Source organism: Nelusetta ayraudi, unplaced genomic scaffold, assembly GCF_046127955.1.
Source record: "Nelusetta ayraudi isolate G7.1 ecotype Tasmania unplaced genomic scaffold, CSIRO-AGI_Nayr_v1 ptg000092l, whole genome shotgun sequence".
NCBI classification, from domain to species: Eukaryota; Metazoa; Chordata; class Actinopteri; order Tetraodontiformes; family Monacanthidae; genus Nelusetta; species Nelusetta ayraudi.
In genome coordinates this window covers 1586583-1612414 of record NW_027466142.1, presented here as the reverse complement: position 1 = coordinate 1612414, position 25832 = coordinate 1586583, and the positions used below count along the sequence as shown (strand labels likewise).

The window sequence follows — 25832 nt, the reverse complement described above, 5'->3', positions numbered from 1 at the left end:
CACTTTGACATTTTTAGTGTCTCTAAATGAATTATAATAACCCCTTGTGTCCTAGGATTCATTCAAATTTTACACTAATTCAACACTAACTTACTGGCTGACTACAACTAATTATTTTTTACATAAAAGACGATACATAATGATAGCAGACTGTTAGAATAATGGCAGTTTTTGTTCCCACTCGTCGGTGTCGCAGCAACGAGCTGAACTGCTCGACCAAACTCTGGCTGGCTGGAAGAGATAGACTGTCCCAACGCAGCAGCAGACCTGTGTAAAGTTAGATGGACTAAACCCGGAAGTACTTTGTGGACTGAAGCCATCAAATAAACCTCCCTAAAAAAAATACCTGCATAACAACCCATACTAGCTAGCCCGCGCATGGGAAAACTACGGCCGAACTTGAAGGAATGATATTAAAAGTCATAAAATAGCAGTATTTCACACATTTTTTTGTTTTAAGAGTAGTTTCAATAAAGAGCTAAATGCCGTAAGGCTACATTTGTTTTCTACATATCCCTTGATATATTTTTTCCTCCTATGAGGTGGCTCACCAAAACACTCCATCCATCTGCTGCTGCTCTGGTCCCTCTGTCCAATTTTAACACCCACTGTGGCCCCACCAGTCAAAAAGTTTGCCCACCCCTGAGATTATCTGGGAGTAAACAGAGCATTTAATTTGAGAGTCGGCACCGGAAGTTGTGTGCTTTATTGCTTTACCAATCTTAACGGCGGTGAGACGAAAGCGGAGGAGCCAGCAGCAGCCAGGCAGGACGTGGGGGACCCACTGCGGTGATAAACAAACACGCAGTCCTGCCGCCAGTCGCCCGTGTGGCTCCGCTGCAACGCTGACACACTCCGGGGCCAAAAATAAAATATAGTGACCTTCAAGGACCCGAGCTCACACTTGGAACTTTATTAGACACAGAGCTCCAGGAATTATTCTTATTGCTCGCTGCCCGGCTGTCAGTGCCTCGGCTTATGTGACACCTTCACGTCCCGGCGGAGGATCGAGCTCAACATGACGGAGGTGAGGAGGCGAGGCGGCGGCGGAGAGGACCCGGACAGCACCGACAATATCAGCGACAAGGTAAAAAATAGAACAAAAACAAAAAGACAAACTTAACCAACAAAAATCTCCCTGGGACGAGCCAAAATGCTCCCCCGCTTCGCCTCGCAACCTCCGCCGCGGAACAGGTTAGTCCGGTTGCGGTGCTTTGCGTTGCGTTGCGTGGGACGGCGGCCGGGAAGAAGCGGAGGGTTTTGGGGTTAGCGAGTTAGCTACGAGCTAATTGGCGCTAGTTAGCCGCCGCTGCTGCTCCGTTAATCCCGCAGCAACGCTCCGACGAAAACGGCTCTGTGTTGGGAAATAACGACAGGCGGTTGTTGTGAACTGCCACTGTGGTGGCCTGGGCTCCTCGTTTTGACACCTGTCTGTCGTGGTGAAAAGTGTCGTCGCGGAAATGAGCGAGTGTCTGCCTCTGACAGGCGTCTCGGTGTTTGACAGCAGGCTAATTAGCCTGGAAGTTGTTGGAGTTGGGAATTAAGAGGCAGGAAATGGGGATTTATTTATTTTTTAACTTAATGATAAGAAAGAAAAAATGATTATATGTATGAGTAATATATTTATCGTTGTCATTCATTCTTAATAATTCAGTCTGAGTTACAGAAGCCTGGCTGAATGTATAGGCAGCACGAGAGGTAGTCTAATCTTGTTTTGACATCTATGTTAAAGGTTCCATTGAATATTATACCAACATTCTGCTTTTTTTTTTTTTTTTTTTTTTTGCTTTGAAATATACATGTTTAAATGCATTTAATAAATCTACAGTAAAGAGCTTTCGTTTTGCCTGCTGTTTTGAGGCTCTTTCACTAATTGCCTTTATTTTCTTTCCTGTTGGAAGTGATTTCTTCCTTCAAATCTTTGTAATATGTTAATAGGAACAAGGTTGGAGGAACCGACACCTGCCTGGGGCTGTTGCTGCTAATCTGGGAGGGGTAGAAACCACTAGGGGCTAACTTCTCTAACTTTTGTGTTTTAGAAAGCATCCTTCAAGCCCATGAAACGGAAGGTGGACTTATCCGATGTGATGGCCATGTGTCACTGTTGAAAAATACTGCAAAAAAAAAAATTGAATTTGTGGAATTTAGGAAAGTGAAATTGTGGAATAAGTTACAATTTACAAAGTCCTATTGAAGGCTCCATTGGGGATCTTTAGATGGATTAACATGAGCATTTGAGTCTCCGCAGGACAGGTCATATGGTGATGGAATAGATTCCAGTCTCAGTTTCAGTGTGGGGGTTGTTGGGGTGTGAAACCTCAGGAAGAGCAGGGATAAAGGAATGGCCTTGTTCAGGATTGGACACGCACACTGGGCTTGTTGATGCCTCGCGTTCTCATGAAATCACTGTCCACTGTGTTTTTTTCTTGTAATTACACAAGATCGGCTTTTCATTCCCATTTTTAGGCAGATATGAATTTATCTACGGCCTCTTCTGTTACAGTGATGGCACTGTATTTAGGTCAAGGGGTCTGAGAATTTGACCTTTTTGACAATGGACGGATTCACGAAAATCAAACATTTTCTTACCTTTACTAAGCAACCCGCAGCTTAAATATTGTTCTGAAACCTTATGGGGAGGAATTCAGATCGTTCTCTCCGCCTCAGAGCTCCACCCAGACATTCAGCAACCAGCACATGTTTGATGTATGCAGAGGTTGTTGAGCAATCTCAGCAGACCTACAGATTAACTCGCCACGTAGAAACTCCACGGTAAGTCTTTGAAACTGTGCCATGGAGTTCACAATGACCTAAAAACTGCACGGGCTTTTCTTTCTGCCATTCAGATACATTTACACCTGTATGTTTTATGCATTTAAAACCAAAGGTGCGAGTAAATAGTGAGTAAATGTTATTTGATAGAGAGCTGGGCTTTTTCTGAATGACGGTAAATCCTGTCAACACAATATTGATTTGAAACACGTTCACTCACAAAAAAAACACTATGGGTTTAAAGTCTGTATCCTTTATCCTAACTCACAGGGTCACAAAGGTCAGTTTTGTTTTCGCACATACTCTCTTCTCTCCCGCTTGGGAGTGAGATGGAGAAGGTACTGCTCATCTCCTCAAAACGGACTGACAGTTTTTGAATTGATTGTCCTCTGGAGGTGCTCATTCTAAAATCAGATCTACTACCGGATTTGAAATAAGTCGATAAAGACGTCAAATCTCTGATTTGCCTCTCGGGAGCTAGTGAGCGACTAATGAATGAAAATAATCAGATTGCATGAATCCCTTTGCAGCTCACCCGTAATTCCTGTTCGTGTTGTGGACCAGTTTCCCCTTTTCTCCTTTTGCCTTCTCACGTTCCGGCACCCTTCGTTCGTTTATCGCTGACTGTTGCTGACCCTCTCACAAACAGAAACTCAACTCGCACCTCATTAACCTCTCACACAGACCGACTTTGCAAGAGCTTGAGTTGAGCACCGGCTTGTTGACGAGGATGGCAAACGTCCTCTCAGCCTCCAGACAGCAGTTGGCCTCAGTTTCAACATCCTGCTCCCGCTGCATATGACTGCATGTGACTTCTGTTTGTTGACATGACTCACTTGGCTTGAAATCCTATGCTGTGTGTGTGTGTGAGCCTAATTTTACACAGTAGGATCTTTTTCTTTTTTTTTTTACTGTTTTGCAATGCTACGAAAGCTGTTGCTGCTGCTGCTGCTGCTGCTGCTGTTGTTGTTGTTGTCGTCCAAAGTTTGAGTTCTTGTGGCTCCTGTGGCCTCTGGATGAGTCAGCCTGCTCGTTCGTCTCATCCGATAGGTTGAAGGGTCACTTCATCGACACTGGTTGTGTGGCAACGTACCCTAAGGTTCATGTTTGCATGGAGCTGCACTTTCACTGTAATCGGTGACTAAGTGTTAATGATGTGTTGGTAGAGCTCAGCTGGATTAGACATCTCACTCACAGCTCAGCACACCGAGTCTTCAGCACTAAAGGCGGACTACAGATTTTTGTCCACGCAAAGCTTTTGACAACATAAATCTCTTTCCTCTTTTCCCGTCATCAAACGAGTATGCCAGACCACTAGGTGGCAGTGGTTATTCCTCCCACTACCTATCGGAGGAAGGTGCGTGCTTAAGATTTACGTGCACCAACTAATATGATTGGACGGCCGGCGCAGCCTTTAAACAAGGGGCAGCAGAACACCCACAGAAACGCACACAGTGGAGGCGTGATGTCACTTCCTGCTGGAAATTCAGATATTTACTTGAAGTCCCATAATAGTAGTTTCATTTATTTCGTACGTTCCTGAAATGTTGCTTGCAATATTTCAATAAATATCCCAAATTCATACATGTATGTTCACAAAACCTGGATTTTGGATTTTAATCGTCCAGATAAAAGCTTTCCATAGCGGTGACAGAAGTGTGTGTCTTGCCTCGCGCTGTTCCTGGTGTCGGGATGGTTCGCCTCTGCTGAGAACGCCACATGACAGCTGACCTTGGCGGCCCGCCTGCCTGCCTGCCTGTCTGGCTGTCTGGCTGTCTGTGCAGCCTGCAGCAGCAGCAGCAGCAGCAGCAGCAGGGCTGCCGGCGGCGTCAGCAGCAGCAGCAGCAGCAACAGCAACAGCAGCAACAGCAACAGCAACAGCAACAGCAACAGCAGCAGCAACAGCAGCAGCAACAGCAGCAGCAGCAGCAGGCCGACTTAATGCTCTGCTGCTCCCAGCTCCAATCTGCACAGCGCCAGTTAGTAAATGCCCTCAGACGTCCCAGCGGTCTGAAGTGCGTCACCGTGCGGCCCTCACCTGCAGCTTGGCGAACGCAGCAGGACAGGAAAAAGCCATCACGTAACTCTCGACTAAAGCTGCAGTCTGAGCTCTCCAACCTCTGTGGTGAAGCTGTTTGTAGACTAATAGATATTCAATACTTTTATTACAAGCTTAATTGTGCGGCTTCACTGGAAACGCCTTTGTGTAAATAGCAAAGCATGTTTTGAGCTGCGCATGAAGTTACCGAGCCGTTGACCAAGCTCATCAGTAAAATTACAGTGATGGGATCTTTTTGGCCAACAGCTGGTGAGCGCTTGTCACTGTTTTGTGCCGGCAAGACGTCACGTTGATCCTGCGGATTGAAACGGCAAATAATAGGAGAGCCAACGTGGTAAATTGGTCCATAAATCAAACATGTCAGCAACTCCCGTTAATTCATTCATTAATTAATTTTGTCATTGAGAAAGAATACTCCTGCAGGGCAAGTTAGAGCCAAAGCCTCTTTATGAATTTAGAATAATAATTATAATGGATTGGTTTCATATAGTGCTTTTCTAGGCACTCAAAGCACTTTACATTGAACCCTATTATTCATTCACACCACTTTCACATTGGTGGTGGTGGAGCTCCATGTGCAGCCACAGCTGCCCTGGGGCAGACTGACAGAAGCCTGGCAGCCAATCAAACGGCCCCTCCGACCACCAACCACCCAACATCCACTCACATTGGTACGAGGCAATGTGGGTTAAGTGTCTTGCCCAAGGAGACAACGACAGACTGGGATGGAGCGGGATTATGAACCGTTGACCTTTCAGTCATTGGACAACCCGCTCTACCTCCTGAGCAAAGATTCTCTCTGGGTATGGAAGAAACTCTGCTTTTCTTTTCTTTTCTTTTTTTTACCCAAATAGAAATATCTTCTCTTCCTCAAGTAGTTGAGTTGTTTCTTTCTGTCTCAACCTTCATCTTCTCCTGATTTTGGCCTTTTCCAAGCTGATTATGCCACTGGATCAAGAACCTGGGGTCTGCTGGGGTTTATTTTTTTCCCCCTTTCCCTGGATAAAAGTCCCTTGACCTTACTGCTGCCCCCCCCAAATGACCGTATTTAGCAACGTGTGAGTAAAAGTAACCATGAAAGGAGAAAAAATCATTCATGAGGATCAGCAGGCCCTCTCGTGTGCGAAAAGGAACCTTGAGCTCCCACAAAAGGTGCGGGAGAGCCTGCAAAGCTTGTAAAAATAGCCTCTTTTGGTCAGACGAGTGGTTTCTGCAGTGGAGCGGATCGAGAAAAGGAGCGATAGGACGGACTGAAGCCACATCTGGGGTCATTGTTGACCACATGGAGACACTGACCCCATGTTAGAAAACACTCCTAGAGTGAATTTTGCATAACAGGAGCGTATCTAAGCATTCACAGCATCATTTCTCTTCCAGAAAGTTCACCTCTAAACATAAATTTTTATTTTATTTCAAATCCCACTCTGATTCTTCCTCTCTCGTCGTCGCCTCAATATCGATGTGTGTCTTTGCTTGTGTGGCAGGAGGCGGACGGCGACGACAGGGTGGGTCTGCAGGGCGACGCAGACGGGGACTGCGACTCGAAAGCCGACACTCCAGACGTTCCTCCGTCCACGGCAGACACCGACAACACTCCACTATGCCTGAACAAAGCTCTGCAAGGACTGCCACCCAGGTACCAGCTACTCTGGATGAATGTACTCCCTTTGCTGTTTCTGCCAAAGCGCTGAGTGTTTCATAACTCCCAACACCCTGCTGTCATTTAGCAAGAAATATTTCTTGTACTGCTCCTTGTTTTCCTTGTGCCAACCATGTAACCATGTGCCAGATTTCGCCCGTTTTCCTCCTGGTTTTGAGTGGAGTCCAGTTGGGCGGGTTTTCCGGTTTAACCGGTCTAGTCTGGTTTGCTGCACAGGAGTGAATTGGTTTAATTTCAAGTGATGCAAAGTGAGCCAGTAATGCTGACTAACTTGAACTCAACTGCCATAGCCGCTACTTGGTCTTCAGACCTCCAGTTGAACCAAGTGAGGGTTGAGATCCATGAGCTGCAGTCCGACCGTAACGTGCTGTTCTTTCCTCCCTTTTCCTTTTTTCCCCCTTCCATACAGTGTCCCTGACATGTTGATTGATCTCCTCTCCCCTCTGCAAGTAGGCTAATTGTGCCAGAAATAGACTGCAACTTGGCGACATGCTGAAACGCGCCCTGAATCTACTGGCCACGGAGAGGCTGATTGTGGTTTTAATTTTGCGCTCCTCTTTTTTGTTGTTGTTGTTGTTGTTGTTGTTGTTGTTGATGATGATCCTGCATCTTAAAAGAATTCTCATCAATTACCCAGAAAATCACGATGGTTTGGAGCTTCAGTTGTGGCCGGTAGATTTCAGATTAAATGAGAGAGTGTCTGGATATCAGGAAAAGAAGAAGAAAAAGAAGGAAAGAGATGAACATTACGTCTTCATCTATCTAACGGCTTTAAGGTCACAGCAAGGTTTTCCTTTCAGACACTTCAAATCTCCGAGGTGTCCAGTGGTAACTGATATTATTGCTCGATCATTGCGACTGTTTTGCTGCGCAATGTTTCCGTCCTGCACCCGCAGTCGTTGCCGGGACTGGCAAGTGACAATGTTTGGTATAGAAATGAGAGGCACAGGGGTGTGACCAATGAGTGGCAGCCCGGTCACAAGGCTTAAAGGCTCACGAGGAGGAAAACACTAATCCTCCGCACGACCGCAGGGCTCAACCAGCTGGTTGTGCTGCGGAGGAAGACGCTGTGGACAAACAGATGAAGAGAAGAGGAGGAGGAGGAGGAGGTTTAGAAAGATGAAGAGAAGATGAGACAATTAGTACGACTGCAAGCACACACTTACCTCTGGGTCTTTGCCCTGCAGTTGGAAAATGTAAAACCCAGATGGGTGCGTTTTCAAGCGACTAAGAATATTTTTTATTGATGTTCACATTGTGCATTTTGGGTTTGCAACCCTCAGGCTGGAGCTGGTGGAGAGAAGGTGAAATGACGGGTGCTACTGCTAACTGCTAACGACACGGCGGTGAGAGCAGTGACGTGGTGCAGTTCAGAGAGACAGTGGCGCTGATGGAACGACAGGGGGCGGAGCCTGAGCTGCCCTGAATGAAATGAAAGCAGTGAGGAGAAGTGAAGCTGATGGACTGATTGGAGGAGAAGCAGGAAATGAATGAAGGGAACAGATTGACACCATGACAAGGACAGACAGTCGATGAGAGGTGTGTGTGTGTGTGTGTGTGTGTGTGTGTGTGTGTGTGTGTGTGTGTGTGTGTGTGTGTGTGCGTGCGAGCCCACAGCAGCATCTTTTTTTCATGATGCAGCATTTTTCCGTCTCCATTCACACCACTGGGCTCCGCTCTGGGATTCCAGAGCTGTTTTTATTTTTTTTTGCCATTCCTCCCTTTTGTTTGACGCCCGGGGTTCTGCAGGCAGCGCTGCAGTTTGCCTCGCAGCAACACACGCTGCTGCACAAACACAAAAGGCCTGGCATAACTGTCTCTCCGGGGGAGGACGTGGCCTCATCGCGCACGTGGAGTCGTGCCGGTGACGAGGCGGAGGGAGCAAACGGGGCCAATCACTGGGACCCGTGCCAGAAACTGCAGCGGTTTAACAGTTTGAACATCTCACCGCACTACGAGCACGTCTACAACATGTCTCCAACATGTCTCCACTAGCATGTTTGGTGCAGTGTTTCTTTTTAAAGAGGAAACAAAGAGTTAGAAAAGAGTGAACAGCAGCAGTGCTTTATAGAGCTCTAACTGCTGCTATGAAAACATGACCAGCAAGTAAAGGTCCTGGTTCTTCTTCTTCACTCAGTGCCAATCATGGATGTATTATAAGAACTGGATAGCGGCCTGCCGGTGTCATTATGTTTGGCACGCGAGGCCAATACAAAATCACTGCTAGAGCTGCTGGCCCCTCCGCTATTACAGCACATTTAGCGCTGATACGACAAATCCCAGAATGTTCTGCTGGTATTTTGGCACGTCAGTCAGGACAGGACGTTCATTGAAGGATATTATTAGGACTTAATTGGTTTATTGTTGTTATTTATTTTATTTTTTTTATCATCAGCTTGTGGAAAAGGGCTACTGTTGTAATTTAAATCAGAAAGCTGCAAAGAAAAAGATTTAATTTAACATTTAATTTATTTAGTTTCTTTTTAATTTGAAATTCAATTTTGCATGTGTGCAATATGAAGTTATTTATGTATAGTACTAAGCTTTGCTTTGTTCCATGTTCAGGTTGAAGCAAAACTTGCTTGAGGTCCGTATGAAAAGGTTCACTGTTCTATCTGGGGGGAGATATTTTTTCAATAAATATCAATGTTGGACCGACACTTTGTCCCACTTTGACATTTTGGCCCCACTGAGTTTGACTCCCTGTTCTCCAGTGTAACGATGTGGCTCTCTCCTTGCGGACTTTTCAATGTTCTCTCCTCCACCAGGTGGAAGAACTACTGGATACGAGGGGTTTTGTCTTTAGCCATGATCTCAGGCTTCTTCCTCATCATCTACCTGGGACCTATAGCTCTAATATTATTGGTAAGTGGCTCTGATCGACGATACTGAGGCTTTTAATAGAGCCGTTTCCACATAGAGTGGTGCCCCCTCTCTGTGTGTGGATGTTCCTGCCCTGTGAATTTTAAATCCACTTGCGTCCCTCGGTTAGTTTGTTGTTGTTTTTTTAACTAAGTGTGATCATTTACTCCCCTCCTGTTCCCGTCCTGTTCCCGTCCTGTTCCCGTCCTCTCACTCAGGTCATGTCGATCCAAATCAAGTGCTTCCAAGAAATCATCACCATCGGCTACAGAGTGTACCGCTCCTATGAACTGCCCTGGTTCAGGACACTAAGCTGGTAGGTTGAATGGATTTCGCAGTGTGTCAACGCGTACAGTGGTGGAGAAAAGGTTTGGACATACTGAAGATTTCCCTTAGTCCTAATTACTGTAATGAAATGTTTACCAGTGAATCTTCTTGTGTTTGTGTTTGAAAAGGTGCAGCTACAACAGAGACACACAAAAGCATTTCTATTGTTGATAAAACAAAATAAGGAAAATAAGTTGCTTTGGTTGTTGCGTTCTGGATGTGTTGCAAGAGTCAAAGTCATCTTGCTCAAACACCCCCGTTCTGAAGAGTGCAAGTGCAGCTAAATGTTGGTGGCTGCACGAAAAACAAACTGCACTTGAAGACTCGAGACTTAATTCTTAATGCAACGCGTCACAAATGCAAATGCACAAGGTGTTCATAAAATGTGTTTCTACCGCTGTACACGCAGTGTTTCAGTGAATGTGGGAGAGTCTGTTGGAGCAGAACAAACCCACAATTTGCCCCGTCGGGCATTTCAAGCCAAGGAGGTTGAAACAAAAGAGTCTCACAGCAGTCTCACCCTCCGGAGGCTGCATGGAAACTGAAATGTTTCTCCACCTCCACCTGGGAGAATTTCCTCCAGCTGTGCTGCTCCGGCAGTGAAGTGCTGACTCGGGCAGGGCCCCTAAAAGTGCATCATCATCATCATAATCATCATAATCATCATCATCATCATCATCATCATCATCACACGCACATGCACTGCCATTCTTCCTGGCAGTGTTTTGCTAACAGGAAGGCTCTTACGGGCTGCATCCAGGAGCAAAGATCACTGCCCTGCTCTCGACAACATGCACCCACAGACGCAAAAGTGGGTCAACGTGCAGCAGGAGGGTTGGCTTGGTCTGCCTGTGCAACACACAGTTCCAGCAGCGCCAGAAGAGTCACCGGCTGCGTTTCCAAGACCCCTAGAAATGCACAAAACCTAAATATGGCAAGAATGACGGCTTATTGTGCTTCGCACCATTCAATGGAAACGCCTGCAAATCGCAATTGTACTCTGTCAATTTTTTTTTTAGAAATATGGCTTTTATTTTGCGAAAACCTGTCATGAAAGCACAGCTATTGAAACGGCTCTGGGCACAGGAGAAAGAGAAACATAATCCTCTCCTTCCCACCAGGTACTTCCTGGTTTGTGTCAACTACTTCTTCTACGGGGAGACGGTGGCCGATCACTTCGGGGCGCTGGTGCAGAGGGAGGAGCCGCTGCAGTTCCTGGCTCGCTACCACCGCTTCATCTCCTTCGCCCTCTACCTGGCAGGTGAGTCCCACCCTCCCCTCCTTCCCCCCCGCTACCAGGGCGCCGCCTCGCTCTTTGGCCCCTCCACACCCTCTGCTGACACCATTCTCACTGGATATCCCGGCGTGTTGACAAAACGCTGCTAAGTGGAGGTGCTTCAAATAGAAGGACAGTTTAGAGGGGGTCGTGGGGGTGGGGAGGGTTGGTTGGAGGTTTGGAGTGTAAACTCTGGAGTGTGGGAAAAAACTGCTCAAAATGCAATAATCACTCCTGCTTAGTCAGGGCTTTTTTTCCCCAGTTTGGTTTATTGCTGTGGTAGGCTGCAGCGAGTGGTTTCGCCATGGCCCTTATCAAGCTGATTATGATAATGATTTGTGACATCCTGGTTGGGGAAAAAAAAAAACTGGCGCCGAGCAAGTGGGAAGATCTTAGAGCTCAGAGTCTTTTGATTTTTCTTTTCTCAGGCCTCATTCAGCCACACATATGCAGATCTTGCAGAGGCTTGTAGTGATCAGTAACAATGCTAGATTTGTACTAACGATAATAATGAATTTGTATTTGTCTTTGTGTTATAAATGCCCCTGGTTGCAGGTGTGTGAACAGGGACAGCTTCAAATGAGAAATGCCAGTATTGCCAACAGATGTTTGAGTCACGCTTCCAGATCGTTCTCTTATCTCATACGACTTTAAAAAAAAAAAAATACAAACAATCATAATAATGATCATGAATTAATTGAAATAACTGATTTTGGCGCCTTTAAATGGGCCCAGCTCGGATTCAGCTGCACTTTAAAGTCCCAAGGACGCTCTAAAACAGATGGCGCCGCCTCCATCTGTCAGCAGTAATGGCTCCCTGGAGTCTTGAGTTCTCCTAGGATTATGAGGACAAACCTGGCACAGGAGCCTCCAGCTGCCAGTGCTGGAGTGTAGGACTGCAGCCGAGACCCAACCCAAAACTGAAAGGCTCGAATAAAAAAAGGTCCCACATTAGTGGCAAAAAACACTAGGTTGATGTTTTCTGGGAAACAATTCTTTGTGATGTCACAAAGGGCATGTATACGTCTCCCAGGTTGGCGAGAAACACCCCCAGCCAGGTGCTGACTCAGCCTTGGTTTTGACACTGTTCCAAACACCTAGAAGGTCCAATCACAAGACTGTAAACAGAGGGCTAAATATGTTTGGTAAATGTTTTTTCTCTTGGAGGCTTTTTTTTTGATAATTAACAGTTCAAGGTCACTCCACTGGGGGTCTGGGATGAAAAAGATCTGAGTACTGCGATGAAATTAGACCTTTCATCAAAGAAGAATCTCTCTGAGTTGAGCAGTTTCTTTGCCATGTGATGTTTATTCTTCTCAACCGTCTCTGTTGAGAAATAACTGACCGCATGTTGTCTACTCTTCCGCAGGTTTCTGCATGTTTGTGCTGAGTTTAGTGAAGAAACATTACCGCCTGCAATTTTATATGGTGTGTATCAGCCAAGTAACCCCCTCCTTCACCTCCTCCCCGTCCTCCTCCTCCTCCTCTGCTCCACCTCTTCCTGTTCCTCACCTGACTCAGTGCTTCCCACTTTCTGTTTTGTTTCTGCTCTCTTTTAGCTGTTGTTGAAATTTTTAAGTGCCATTATTAGTTAACAAGTAATTAGTAATAATAATAATTAGTTAGTGATGTAATCTTCTAGTGCCACATATATATTTTTTTTATAATATTTATATATTATAATATATTTATATATAATATAAATGCAGGGCTTCTGCAAACGCTCCAACCTCTCTTTACCTGTCTCACTTTCTCTGCCAATGACTCGCCGACATTTCTGCATCTTATATCTGCCCAAACTATTTTCTTTTTGCGTGTATTATTATGCACACCAGTACACATGTTGCACGCACTTAACCCTGGTCTGAGGAGAAAAAAAAAGATATTTTTTTCCCCTGCCCAATTAGGGACATGCTTATAAGTTATTAGCCCCGGGGGCCTTCAGACGCCCGAGTGCACTTCATGCAGATGACTAGTTGTGTTCCAGAAGTTTGAACATTTCAGCCTTCACATCAGCGAAAGTGACGCTGTCGAAAAAAATGTCCAAATTGTCAGCAATCTGCTTTGCTGATGTGTCCACATTGTGCTATGTTTTTGTATTGCTAATATTGCTAATTAAGTTGCTACGTTTCTCCTCTCATGTTGATTTGAATCATCGACTGCATGACTCTCACACTCACCGTCCATGTGCCACTCGCTCGGCACAGCCAAACACAGGGCAAATTCCAGCTGCTCAGCACACACGCACACACCCACACACGCACACACCCACACACGCACGTGCCACACCTTTCCTTGTTCTGATGTCATGTGTGCCATCTCACTCTGCAGTATGACCCCTATGCCAGTGCCATTCACAGTGTGTGTGTGTGTGTGTGTGTGTGTGTGTGTGTGTGTGTGTGTGTGTGTGTGTGTGTGTGTGTGTGTGTGTGTGTGTGTGTGTGTGTGTGTGTGTGTGTGTGTGTGTGTTTGTGTGCGCACCCCAAATGCCCCGTTTCTCTGACACGTTCTGCCGACTTCAGAGCAGGCGCGGCTACATTCCTGTGCAGTGACACTGTGGTGTTTTGTATTTGTGTTTGCCATTCCAGTTTGCTTGGACCCATGTGACCCTGTTGATTGTGGTTACTCAGTCCCACCTTGTCATTCAGAACCTGTTTGAAGGAATGATCTGGTAAGCAGGATCGGCTGCCTGGTCGTCCCTGAATCGCACCACCTGCTGAGCTTCACGCTGGCAGCTTTTACGTGTTGTGTGGCTAGAAGTGGGAACAGTCGGGTTAGAAGTCACATGTGAACCCTTACATGGAACAGTGGGTGTAATGCGTGTTTGAAAAAAAAAAAAAAGCAAGTAATTCATTCATTCACTGTTATTACTAAATTTTAACTGTTTTCACACCTTCAAAGTGACAGTAGTAGTAGTTGTAGTAGTAGTAGTAGTAGCAGTAGCAGTAGCAGTAGTAGTAGTAGTAGTAGTACTATAGTAAGGCACACAGTTTCTCATCCACACCAGGACTGATGAGACTTTCCAGCTCTCTGAATGGCTCCTAATGCTGTGACAACTCTTCTTCTCCAGGTTCATTGTGCCAATCTCCATAGTGATCTGCAATGACATCATGGCCTATCTGTTTGGCTTCTTCTTTGGCAGGACTCCACTTATCAAGGTCAGTCAGTCAGCTTCTCCTCTCCCTGGCCTTCACTTTGCTTCACATTTATGGACGACAGCTCTTCACTCTTCATGAAGACCAGGTGAAGGACCAGGACCTGGTCAGGATGGAGCTGAGCTGACTAAGAGAGAGAGGCCCCAGTCATCATGCAGCAGGGTTTTTCCTGTTTTCCCACAAAGGCCTTAGACCAGTAGACCAGTGGTGGGAAAATCTTTGACTGGTGGGACACAGTGGGTTGTAAAATGTGACAGAGGGGGGTAGCGGAGCAGCAGCAGATGCATGGAGTATTTTGGTGAGCCACGTCATAGGAGGAAAATAAAATCCATCATGGATTATGTAGAAAACATGTTGCTTTAATGTCAATTGAAAATGAACCAAAGCAAAGTTGCAACCAAATCAGTGTCTTTGAAGTCCCCCCCTTTATTAAAATGACTCTGAAAACACTGGAAACATGGATGAAATATGACTTACTGACTATTAATATAATTTCTCCAAGTTCGGCAAGCAGGAATAATAAGCTTGACAGGCTGCATAAGGCCCCTGCGCCATAGTTTGCCCACCCCTGCTTTAGGTTGTGGATGGTCTCAGTATAAATCTGCATCCAGCTCTCAACATTATCCAAAGAGAATTTGTGAAGCAGACCTTCTGGCAGTGAGATCAGTCACTCAGGTCGTCGTGAGGGCAGGAAGGAAGAATCATGTCACTGTTGACTAAGATGAGCAGCTGACAGGTGGCGCTATGAAGTCACCCGTGTCACATGTTGACAGCAGGGTGTTGTTGAAAGGCCTCCTCTGTGTGTGTCCTCCTCTCCTGCAGCTCTCCCCCAAGAAGACCTGGGAGGGCTTCATCGGCGGCTTCTTCTCCACTGTGGTCTTCGGCTTCATGGTGAGTCAGTGCACCCGCCCTTTCCCACCATCCTTCACGTGGAGTTTATCTCTGGTGCGAGGTACAGAGCATCCATAGAGGGTTTGTTCTGGCCCGGCGGCAAGAAGGAAAACATACAACGTACAACCTAGTGTTGTAGACAAGATGGCACCAACCCAGACCAAGACACTATCCAGACTAGAGAGTATCGAGATCGAGAGCAAGCTCAGTTTCGGTTGCCGTCGCTGGCGAAAAGCCGGCAGTAGAGACTAAGTGTTGGAAATGAACACCTTTGTGGTCAATCCCAGGATTTGGTGGAAAATCGGCTAATTTTCTCATCATAAAAGCCCTTTAACGGTTCATCCATCAAATGGAAATGAAATCATTGCTGTTTGACCACCAAGTATGTGGCACTGTTGGAGCAAATATTTGGTCACAGTTGCGATAAGCTTAAGCTTTTCTGGTGCCGTGATGTCATTAGGCCTGTGTTTGTGTGCCTCCAGCTGGCCTACCTGCTGTCCCGGTTCCAGTACTTTGTGTGTCCCGTGGGCTTCAACAGCGAGACCATCGGCTTCACCGTCGAGTGTGAGACCCCGGACATCTTTGTGATGCAGGAGTACACGCTTCCTGCAGTGCTGCAGAACACACTCAGATGGGTATGATCATCGCCGCCAGCAGAGGGCGACCTGCAGCGGTGCTGTCAGTTCAATGCCTGTTTTTGTTTTGTTTGTTGTTTCGTTACTTCTTTTCTCCTGTTTAAATGTCTTATTATTCAATTTTTCTTAATTCTTCACTCATTGCTGCTCAAAAATGGCTCTGATGTGGGACTTTTAATATCAGAGGAAAGAAAAAGGTCAAAATATGCTCTCATGTCTGCTGTTGTCTCTTCCAGAAAACGGTGAACCTCTACCCCTTCCAGATCCACAGCATCTTCCTCTCCTCCTTTGCGTCTCTCATCGGGCCCTTTGGTGGCTTCTTCGCCAGCGGCTTTAAGCGAGCCTTCAAAATAAAGGTAACGTTTTGTGTCTTTTTTTTTTTTTTTTTTCACAAGCGACCCTCGTGTCTCCCACTAAACAGAGAAGTGTTTGGTTCTGCTGCAGGACTTTGCCAGCACCATCCCCGGACACGGCGGCATCATGGATCGGTTCGACTGCCAGTACCTGATGGCCACCTTCACGCACGTCTACATAGCCAGCTTTGTCCGGTAAGAGCTGTGACGCAACAAGACAGACATGCCAACACGTACATAAACAAAAATAAGAAGAACAATTAAGTGCTTTATAATTTTTTTTCCTCCATCTTTTTATCTGCGTCATAAAAATACAAAAAAACGTCTCTCACACATTTTTAAAGCTAATGAGCAAAATGTGTGAACGGAAGTGTTTTATTGTAAACCTCTGATTGTACTCTGCGGGACTATTTTGGAAAACTTTCCAATTATTTTTGTTTTGTTTTGCCACACAATAATATCACGCAATCAATTAAAACGGGGCCGATTATTACAGCTTTTATCTGTCATGCCATGTGACCCGTCGGCTCCTTTTTCCTGCATCAGCCTCTCGAGAGGCTCTTTACTGCGCATTACTTTTATCAGCAAATGCAAACCTTTGGCTATAAGATCACTGTTAGACATAAAGTGTCTTTATCCTTTTATGTCTTTTGCTCAGTATTTTGTTGTTGTTTCTTATCACCGGCCACCTTGCAGGGGGCCCAACCCGAGCAAAGTGCTGCAGCAGCTGCTGATGCTTCAGCCCGAGCAGCAGCTCAGCATCTTCCACACGCTGCAAACCCACCTGAGAGAGAGGAACATACTGCCCCCTGCTGGCATCCAGGCTGAATGACAGGCGGGCCTCGCAGCGGCGCAGTGACGACTACAGGGTGTGTGCGTGCGTGCGTGCGTGCGTGCGTGCGTGCGTGTGTGTGCTGGCATGCGCAGTCTCCGGTACGACTGTCTCCATCTTTCCCCCCGGTCCTCCTGCTGCTCCTTCAACCTCCACACCAGCTTGAAAACACGACTTTGACCCTGAAGAAACAACACGATCGAGATCCTAGATTCACAAGTCAGTGCACTCAACACACACGCACACACTCACACACTCACACACACATGGAATAATTACTACTGAAGACAATGACTCCTTGCTCTCAGCTCAGACTGGCACGGACAGCAACTCGCTTCACATGCTCACAGGCACTCTGTCCCAGAAAATTACAGACTCAAGATAAAAATAGATTCTATATATTCTATATGTTATGTACATACGCACACGCACACACTTATTTTGAACAAAATGGGCAAAAGCACACGACGCATGCTTTGTGGACGGTGAATATGTCAGTGAGTGGAGCCGAGTTGACAGCTGGCGAAGCTTCAAGCAGCACGACGGAGGCGTTGGGCGGCTGAGCTGACAGACAGACGGACGGACGGACGGACGACTGGGAGTCGGACGACGCGTTCTAGACGTTGTCTCAGACTGTGACTGTGCTTCCTCTCTGCGGCTCTCAGCTCACGCCGTCATCCCAACATGTAGCATGATCACGAGTCCTTCCTGCTGCCGCGTCTCGTCCGTTCTCCTCCTCCACCGGCTGAACATTTTTATAGCTTCCAAGTTGACCGAGATCAGCAAAAGCACCGGGAACAAATACAGTACAAAAATGATTGACTGTAGGCATGTTAACCCTGAGATTAGGAGATTAAAAAAAAAATCTATAGAACACTAACAGTATATGGGGTTGTACATAAGTATACTGGAAATATTTAAATGAACAAATATTTGTGTGACAAACTGGGGGAAAACAAGCAAGTTGTTTTTCTCAGCTGTTAGACACGATCATATGCAAGACTGAGGTTTCATTTGTTGCCTTTAGCATGAAAATGAATATAAAAACAAAAGAAAAAACAAACATTTTCTGAAGTAGCGATGTAGATTTAATCTGAGGTATCCTGCTTTGGGGGGTGTTGCTGGGTATGACCCTTGGTTAGAAATGGTGAAAGACGTTAAGGAATGGCTTGACTGGTGGAAAAATGCATTTTTGTTGACCCAGAACCGGATATGAAAGTGAGCCACGCTCATCTCGGTTCTTTGTGTGGGGAGCTGAATTGTGTTACGCACTAAATTGTAGACAGGGAGTTAGACCATCCAAGTTATACTGTCTAAACTTAAAATATACATATATATATATATATATATATATATATATATATATATATATATATATATATATATCAATGAGTAAAAAAAAATACATCCAGCAGCTTCAAAAGGACGGCAAAGAAAATCAAACACTAAGCAGATTTGGAATCTTGGAATCCAAAAGAAACCTGCTCAACATTCTCCTTCAACGCTGTGATAAAAGGGGGGGGGAGGGGGTGAATGGCAAAAATGCATATTTCTGCAGGTCAGCTGTTCAGACGAGCGAGCTTCCTTTATCAATTTAAATTAGTTGCACTGTAGCAGTGAGGTGGGGAGGTTCCCACTAACTCCTGCATTTTTCTTCTTCTTCTTCTTCTGAATTTAACTGCTGTTCAATGATCACATCCTGAATGTAACCTGCATTGTAAGATGTCATCCGCACTAACTGACAATTTAGCGTGTCTACTGTACAGCGCGGGTGGGTGCATAATCCATCGCATGTTGTTCTGGATTGACACCGATGACCTGAGCCTCGAGGTTCCAGGCTTTATGAGCAATGTGTTTTCTGTCCTTATGCAAAGTTGTGCTCTGAGTCTGCTGGCGGCTCGCTGGCCGCCGGCGTCGGGACACTTTACTGCAGCATCTACGCTTTAGACGAGAGCAGCGTCACCCAGTGTTTGGTCGACGTTGGGAGTAGATAGAGATTTACTGATTGTCTCCTCCGTCAGGGGGAGAACATGTTTACCAAAGCACTGACTGATGATCACTGATTTCCTCCTCGTTTGTTCCCTGAGAGCAAAGCTGAAGCCCAGATCCAAACCATCATCTGCTTTTCTTTCTTTTTGTCCCGGAAAAAAATGAACATGGAGATTTTGGATCTGGGCTTCTAGTTTCTGGCGTTCAGCACATTTAGGCTGAATGTGGCACCACAACTAGAATGTTTTTATCTGATGTGTCCAGTTTGCAAGAACATTTTATTTGTTTGTTTGTTTTTGTTTTTTTCCCCCTTATTTGAGATAAATCAGGTGCTGGGGAGATTTCTGGGACCAGCTGTAGTGTACTGTCAAACCTCCCTCTGCAAACACACACACACACACACACACACACACACACACACACACACACACACACACACACACACACACACACACACACACAGATCAAATCAGTTCTAACCAAACGGTACAAACAGTGGCTGGTCAAAGTATTTAGATTTTCTTTTTTCCCCTTAAATTATTATCATATACTCTATTTAAGGTTGCTTATATATACATTAATCTTGAGTGTGCAAGTACAACAACTGAAAAAGTTTGATGTTCAAAATGCATTCCTGAAGATAAGAGGATACAATTAAAATAGTTGATCAAGTTGTTTTATTTTCTTGGAAATCAATAGATTGCATTGTGAAGGGAAAACAAAATTGATTTTTAACTAAAAAAAAAAGAAAAGAAAAAAAAAAAGCCAAACAATCCCAAGCCCATCTGTTTTATTTATCTCTCTTTTAAATAAACTATATGGTAAATGTAAAGTATGTGTACATGGATACACATATACATATCTATTTTTTTGCACACTCAAGACCTCACGTTTTCTTTCAGTTTAGGTTGAAGCTGTCATGTGGAATAATTTATATTTTTATTCAGGTTGTGAAGAAGAAACATTTAGTTTTCCATGAACGTGGAGAAGTGGAGCTGTGATAGTCACTGTCAGGTGATGGTGCCCTGCAGATGTTTGGTTGCTTATCTTATTAATTTATCATTTCTTTGCTTGTTCATGTGTGATTTTCTTTCTACAGAAATGCTTCCAAATGGAAATCTAGAGCTTTAGAAGAGAATAGAATTATATTGAGGGAAAATATCTTGCTATTGGGGCAATGTGTAAAAACACCTTGAGATATGTTGATCGGGTTATTGTGCAGCTGTTCACTGTATGAAGGTGAATAAAGGTTTTTTTTTTTCATTTAAAATGTTTTTGTTTTTACTGATGATTGCGTGGAACACAGGAATCAGCGTCACGCTGGAGGAATCGCAGAGGATTTATTCACAAAACAAAGCTTTAAAAAAAAAAAATGTTTGCACATTTGCATGAGAACAAATGCAACATTGCAGCAGTTATGACTGTTTCACCAGACAGACGACATCTTCAGACTTGATATACAAACACAGCCACCGTGTTGTAAAGGTGGAGACACACTTCACCACGCTTCAGTCTGCATTGTGCAGCGTGTCCCCGACTTTAGTGACAAAACGACAATGAAACTCACAGAGCTTGGAGGTGGATTTTTGTAAGGGAGGAAAAAAAAAAACAATTTAAGGTTTATTTTCTAAATTCACACAGTTGGAGGGAAATGATTCACAAAAAGGGACAAAGGCAAAGCAGGCTCAATGACTAACAAAACAAAATCTAACTATTCTTCTGTCCATTAAAGTGCGTCCCAGGTTAAAGTACCAACACACAAACTGCTAAACACAACTTGTACCGTCACTGTTGCAGAGATAAAAGAACAGCGACCCCTTCTGGACACGTTTGTCCGTAATTGTAGGCAATAACATTTAAAACAAATTAGATTTAACGTTAAAATTACAATTGAGAAAAACAATATATTTATATTTGAGGTGACTTTGAAAAAAGTCGTTCAGACACGGACTATCCAAGGAGACGAGTCTAGTTTTTAAATAGTAAAAAGTTCATCAGTTCATTTACCAAAAACTAACTCAAATCATTCTTTCCTCACAAATACATGACTCAACACATCTGAGAAGTGCAATTTGAATTTTCATGGCCGTTCAGTACAATTTTAAAGTGCTTGACCAACCTACGAAATAAAAAAGTTGAGAAAAAAAAGGTTGAATGACTTAAAAACTAACGTGTGGTGAACCAAAGTGTAAATGGATGGAAAAATCAAGGCATTGAGGAACAAATTGGCCATTCAAATAAAAATATTGCGAGTCGTTGTCGAGTCATCGCAGCTATTAATTGGCAGCCAAAGCCAGTTTTAAGTTGACACAACGGTGAGAAACACACGGACGGCGTTTGGCTTCTTCTTCGCTGGTTCACTGATGTCTTCTTCATCGTTCCAAACATCCAGCTCGTGCTTTTCACCAAGTGTTCTGGACGGTTCCCATTGCGTTTCAATCTACGTTTCCGCGCGTCACCCATTCAAATCCAGCTGCTACAACCCCAGTAACACAGAGGCTGAAGCAGATTGCTTGCCACTCTTTGGTCACGTACCACCGTCTGTCCCTTCCAGGGCTTTCAGCAGGGCTAAGTCACCAGAGGACTGAAGGGCACCCGGGTCTCGTCGTCCTCCTGCTCCAGGATGGACCTGGGTGCGGCCCGCTCGGGGCAGAAGATGAGGCGCAGCAGCGCCAGCACCACCCGCACAAAGAGCCGCAGCGCCAGGAAGGCGAAGGGCACGGTGATCTCCATCAGGTGGAAGATGGGCGCGCTGAACTTGCTCAGCACGCAGGTGAGGAAGAAGGTGGCCAGGGCCACGCAGGGGTAGAGCGACAGCTTGGCCAGCATGAACACGTGCTCGCGGCCGCCGTAGCGCACGTGCGGGTGCAGCGTCTCGCGCTCGCTGTAGAGCGCCACGATCCAGATGGCGAGCTGGAAGATGCCGGCGAAGAAGACGATGGCGCAGCTGATCTGGATGGCCTCGCGCTCGTTCTGCGAGTTCTCCGGGAACTCGTGCGTGAGCTGGTAGGCAAGCGGCAGGCCGCCCACGAAGGCCAGCGAGAAGGTGTTCATCAGGCCCATGAAGCGCGTGGCCTTGGTGACGTGCAGGAAGAGCGAGTGGTGCACGAACCACAGCAGGCCCACGGTGACGAAGGAGCCGAAGTAGGCCAGGTACTCGGGTCCGTAGGCCTGCAGCGCCGCGATCAGGCTGCCGCCAAACTGCCGCTGCACCACCGCCGGGTCCGGAACGTTGTCCTCGCTGAGACGGAGATAAAAGCAATGTTTTTAATGCAAACATGGGGATGCGTGGACTTCAAATCAACAGCTGAGGCTTTGTGTCGCTACACCCAAAGCAGTCACTCTTCCTTCCCTGTTGTGCCAATGATGACATTCTGGACTTTATTCAAGTATTCAAATATTGCACTAGTGGTTTTTAAAAATCTTGCTTAACCTTGTCTCTGCACAACTGACTTGTGCCTTTTGCACATCTTGCTTTAGTTCTTTTGTTCTATTTTAACTCACTTAAGACTCCTTGTAGCCATTGTTGTATAGTTTGTGTTGCTTTTTTGTTATTTTTAGTGCTGCAACAGCAGATATTCCCAGTTTGGAATCAATGAAATCTGTCTTTCTGTCTGTCTACCTATCTGCCTATCAATCTATCTATCCATCCATCCATCCATCCATCCATCTCATGACTCTGGAGTGTCCTCCACAGACCAGATGTCCAGGATGAGCAGAGTGGCCACGATGGCGTAGACGCCGTCGCTGAAAGCCTCCACTCGGTCTTTGCTGAGCGGCTCGTTGGGCAGGTAGGTGTAGAACATCATGGAGTCTGGGGTCTCCTCCACGTGGCCTGCAACATAGCACAGAGCGGGTGGGGGTGGGGGCGGGGGCGTTGGTTACGCTTTGAACGTCTCAAATAACAGGAAAAAAAAACTTCCTCTCTCTCAACTGGAAAACTGAAGCTTCCGACGCTCACCGATGGCTTTACTGCGACACCACTTGAGACACTGGGAGATGTAGGGCAGGAAGATGACGATCGCCAGCAGCACGTACGACTGAAAGGAGAGAAATGTCGGCATCACTGTGTGGAAGACTGACACAGTTGTTAAAAAAAAACAAAAAACAAACATCTCTGTAGTTTATGACTTGTGACGCTATGAGTGCCGAGACTGACCAGCTGGAAGAAGATGAAGGAGAAGATGCTGGCGATGAAGCACATGAGAGGAACACGCATGATGACCTTGAGGATGTGGTGCTTGTAGTAGGTCTGGTTCTCTGAGACCTGGATCTGCTCGTTAAGCAGGAAGGGCCGGCTGAAGGAGTACAGCACAATCACTGACTGTGTGTGTGTGAGGGAGGAGAGAGAGAGAGAGAGAGAGAGAGAGAGAGAGAGAGAGAGAGAGAGAGAGAGAGAGAGAGAGAGAGAGAGAGAAAGAGAGAGAGAGAGAGAGAGAGAGAGAGAGGGAGAGAGAGAGAGAGAGAGAATGAAATAATGAAAAATAACGTGAGGCTGGGAAATTTCAGGACGTTACGCAGAGAGAGAGAGAGAGAGGGAGTGTTTCCTCCTGACCTGGATGAGGCCCATCACCATCACGCAGCCGCAGAAGAGCAGAATGCCCAGGATGTGCTCTGGGAAGGTGGCCATCAGCGAGAACTGCCATTGGAAGACATTGCGGTGCGTTCAGGAGCCTTTTAAAAAAACAGCAGGACGATCGTATATCTGTTGAACTGGGACTCCTACTCACTGTGTACGGCAGGAAGGTGATCAGCATCATGCAGGCCTGAAAATAGACACGAAAGCAGAAGTGGACAGAAGAGGAAAAGAAACCAGGTCAAAAGTTTTTCATTCATTGAGGTGGAATCATAAAAGTCAACTCTCCCTGTCTGTGACATGTTGGCTAGTGACAAATATGGAAGATATACAGCTGATAAGCCTTCTAATTACAAGACACCTCCTCCTATCTGATCTCTACACTGATATGATACGCACCAGGTTGAGGAGTGCGAGGCAGTCGTCGATGCGTTCAATGACTTGAAATAACCTGTGTGAGAAAGTAGGGAAAAAAAAAAAAAGGAAGTTTGAATTTAAATACCTGAAACTTGAAACTGTGGTTGGACAACAGGTGCGCTCACCTGATGTGAGCTGCCCAGGCCACCGTCACAATCAAAAAGGTCATGAGGTAAACAGCAATCTTTGTACTGAGCAGCAGCTGAACACTCTGCCTCAGCTCCTGCACACACAAACCAACACACAACGAAACCTCTGAATATTTCCATCCATGGTATTGCTTTATTGCTTTTAATATAGTATTGCTCCGTTTCAGTGAGGAACCGTGTTAAAAGTCTGTGGTAAAGTCAAGTTAGAAGACATTAAATGATATAATTTAATTGTATCCTTAATTGCGTGTAATCCTACCTCGGTGTCCTCCACCTTTGTGTGGGCAACAGGCAAAATCTGGAGGGTGGAGACGAAGAAGAAGAAAGTTTAACGATAACAACTTTATCGACGTCCTTCAGCCATTTGTAGAGTCGAGCGGCAGCGGCGGTGACGTGATGCTGCTACAGTACCATGACGGTGGCGATGATGGAGATGAGGGCGTCGCTGTAGGCCAGCAGGCGGTGCGAGGACGCGGTGCCGCTGAGGGCCCCTCGGTCGGACGGCGCGACGCTCTCCGGGAACAGCGAGGTGGTGGTGGTGGGGGAGGAGGAGGCCGCCGCCGCTGCTCCTGCTGCTGCCTGGCTCCGAGGCTCCTTCTTCTCCATCTCCTCCTCGACGTGGTGCTCTATGACGTCGCTGTCATCCATGCTGCTGGAGGAGCTTCTGGAGATGTAGGAGGAGCAGCTGGAGCTGCTACGGGGGCAGCAGGAGGAGCAGCTACGGGAGCTGTAGGGGGAGCCGCTGGAGGAATCGCTGGGGCGGAGGCAGGGCGGCGCATGTATCCCGGACGGACCTCCTGTTGTGTGTGTTTGCAAACAGTCCGACGAGCAGCTGAGAGGAAGTGGGAGGCGGGCGAACCGGATGTGACGCAACAGATGTTGTTTTCCACCGATGTTTGTGGCCGAGCTTCGTTGCCGTTGACGCAGATGGGAAGAAAAAATAAAGTAGATGAAATTGTGGTGTAGGAAGCAAATGTTTTTAAATTAATCTGCCTAAATTCGACTGTAAATTCTGTATTTATGTACTTTTAACAAAAAATGTTCGAGACTAAATCGCTCTTCTATGTAGGTCTACAAGAAAGGACAATGAAAGGCAGTTCCATTTTTCCTTTTTCGTGTATTTTGTATATTTGTATTTTAGGGAGAATGCTGCACAAAATCACATTTGCAAATTTTTAAGATATTTTTCAGTCGTTTGCATTTGCTTGCCTCTAGGGGGAGACACTGCACCGTACCTCGCTTTAATAGATATACCGTTAAAAAAAAAAAAAAAAAAAAAAAAAGTATTTTGTCCCTTCATATCCACCATTCTATGTAAAAAAAATGAACATGGTGGGCCAGTCCAGTCTGGAGTCTTGGATGTGGCATCATCATCATCATCATCATCATCATCATCATCATCATCATCGTCGTCCTCACTGATGTCTTGTGCTCTTGCATAATGGAAGAACTCAACAAATGGTTGCATGTAAGTGGTCAAGTCAAGTTTCTCACCTTTCAAAATATTTTCTCTCCTTTCTCACACTCATACTGAAGTGCTTGCAGGGACTTACAAACCAATGTCTGCAGCTGCAGATACACAAGGTGCACAGTGACATAAACGGCTGGTGGGGCAAAAATAATCTTGCAGTTCACAGAAATTGGTAGCAGTGCAAAGATCCTGTGTGGGTGTTTTCACGCGCCACTGGCCGAGATCATTAAATCTGCCATACACAGATCATAAAATAGTCGTTTTAGGATACTGAGATTTGCTCTCCCATTAAACTCAAATTTAAAACTCCCCCACTCTTCCCTCCATTCATCTCAGCCTCCGTCTGACTGAACCGTGGCTGCCGAGCTTGGCTGGGCCGGGTCACAGCGGCGCCTCCTGGGTAATGGG

At 45.8% G+C, this 25832-nt stretch overlaps 2 protein-coding genes across 3 annotated transcripts; one reads left to right on the top strand and one right to left on the bottom strand.

Annotated features, from left to right (window-relative positions):
- The first annotated feature begins 728 nt into the window (after positions 1-728).
- cds1 (CDP-diacylglycerol synthase (phosphatidate cytidylyltransferase) 1) lies at positions 729-19280 on the top strand. Of its 2 annotated transcripts, XM_076047194.1 has the most exons (13): positions 729-1087; positions 6316-6467; positions 9260-9356; positions 9572-9669; positions 10802-10941; positions 12326-12384; positions 13545-13627; positions 14027-14114; positions 14934-15002; positions 15485-15637; positions 15874-15993; positions 16082-16185; positions 16687-19280. In XM_076047194.1, the coding sequence occupies exons 1-13, from the start codon at positions 1019-1021 to the stop codon at positions 16820-16822; spliced, it is 1368 nt and encodes a 455-aa protein (XP_075903309.1). In that variant the 5' UTR covers positions 729-1018; the 3' UTR covers positions 16823-19280. The 2 variants fall into 2 exon arrangements, with proteins under 2 accessions (XP_075903309.1, XP_075903310.1); XM_076047195.1 differs by lacking the exons at positions 729-1087; positions 6316-6467 and adding an exon at positions 7847-8034.
- Positions 19281-20132: 852 nt separating this feature from the next.
- On the bottom strand, positions 20133-24800 carry tmem175 (transmembrane protein 175). Its single transcript, XM_076047190.1, has 10 exons — positions 24365-24800; positions 24213-24251; positions 23930-24027; positions 23787-23838; positions 23542-23577; positions 23367-23450; positions 22971-23135; positions 22773-22851; positions 22511-22646; positions 20133-22052 (listed from the first exon to the last, which is right to left on the bottom strand). The coding sequence occupies exons 1-10, from the start codon at positions 24599-24601 to the stop codon at positions 21380-21382; spliced, it is 1599 nt and encodes a 532-aa protein (XP_075903305.1). The 5' UTR covers positions 24602-24800; the 3' UTR covers positions 20133-21379.
- Between the last annotated feature and the right edge of the window lie 1032 nt (positions 24801-25832).

Excerpts from the sequence above, each read along its gene's own strand:
- cds1 (XM_076047194.1), top strand. The coding sequence starts at position 1,019 with ATGACGGAGGTGAGGAGGCGAGGCGGCGGCGGAGAGGACCCGGACAGC. Across the intron at positions 10,942-12,325 it reads CTTCGCCCTCTACCTGGCAG|GTTTCTGCATGTTTGTGCTG; the intron begins GTGAGTCCCACC and ends ACTCTTCCGCAG. Across the intron at positions 16,186-16,686 it reads TACATAGCCAGCTTTGTCCG|GGGGCCCAACCCGAGCAAAG; the intron begins GTAAGAGCTGTG and ends GCCACCTTGCAG.
- tmem175 (XM_076047190.1), bottom strand. The coding sequence starts at position 24,601 with ATGGATGACAGCGACGTCATAGAGCACCACGTCGAGGAGGAGATGGAG. Across the intron at positions 24,252-24,364 it reads CCATCATCGCCACCGTCATG|ATTTTGCCTGTTGCCCACAC; the intron begins GTACTGTAGCAG and ends TCCACCCTCCAG. Across the intron at positions 24,028-24,212 it reads CAAAGGTGGAGGACACCGAG|GAGCTGAGGCAGAGTGTTCA; the intron begins GTAGGATTACAC and ends TTGTGTGTGCAG.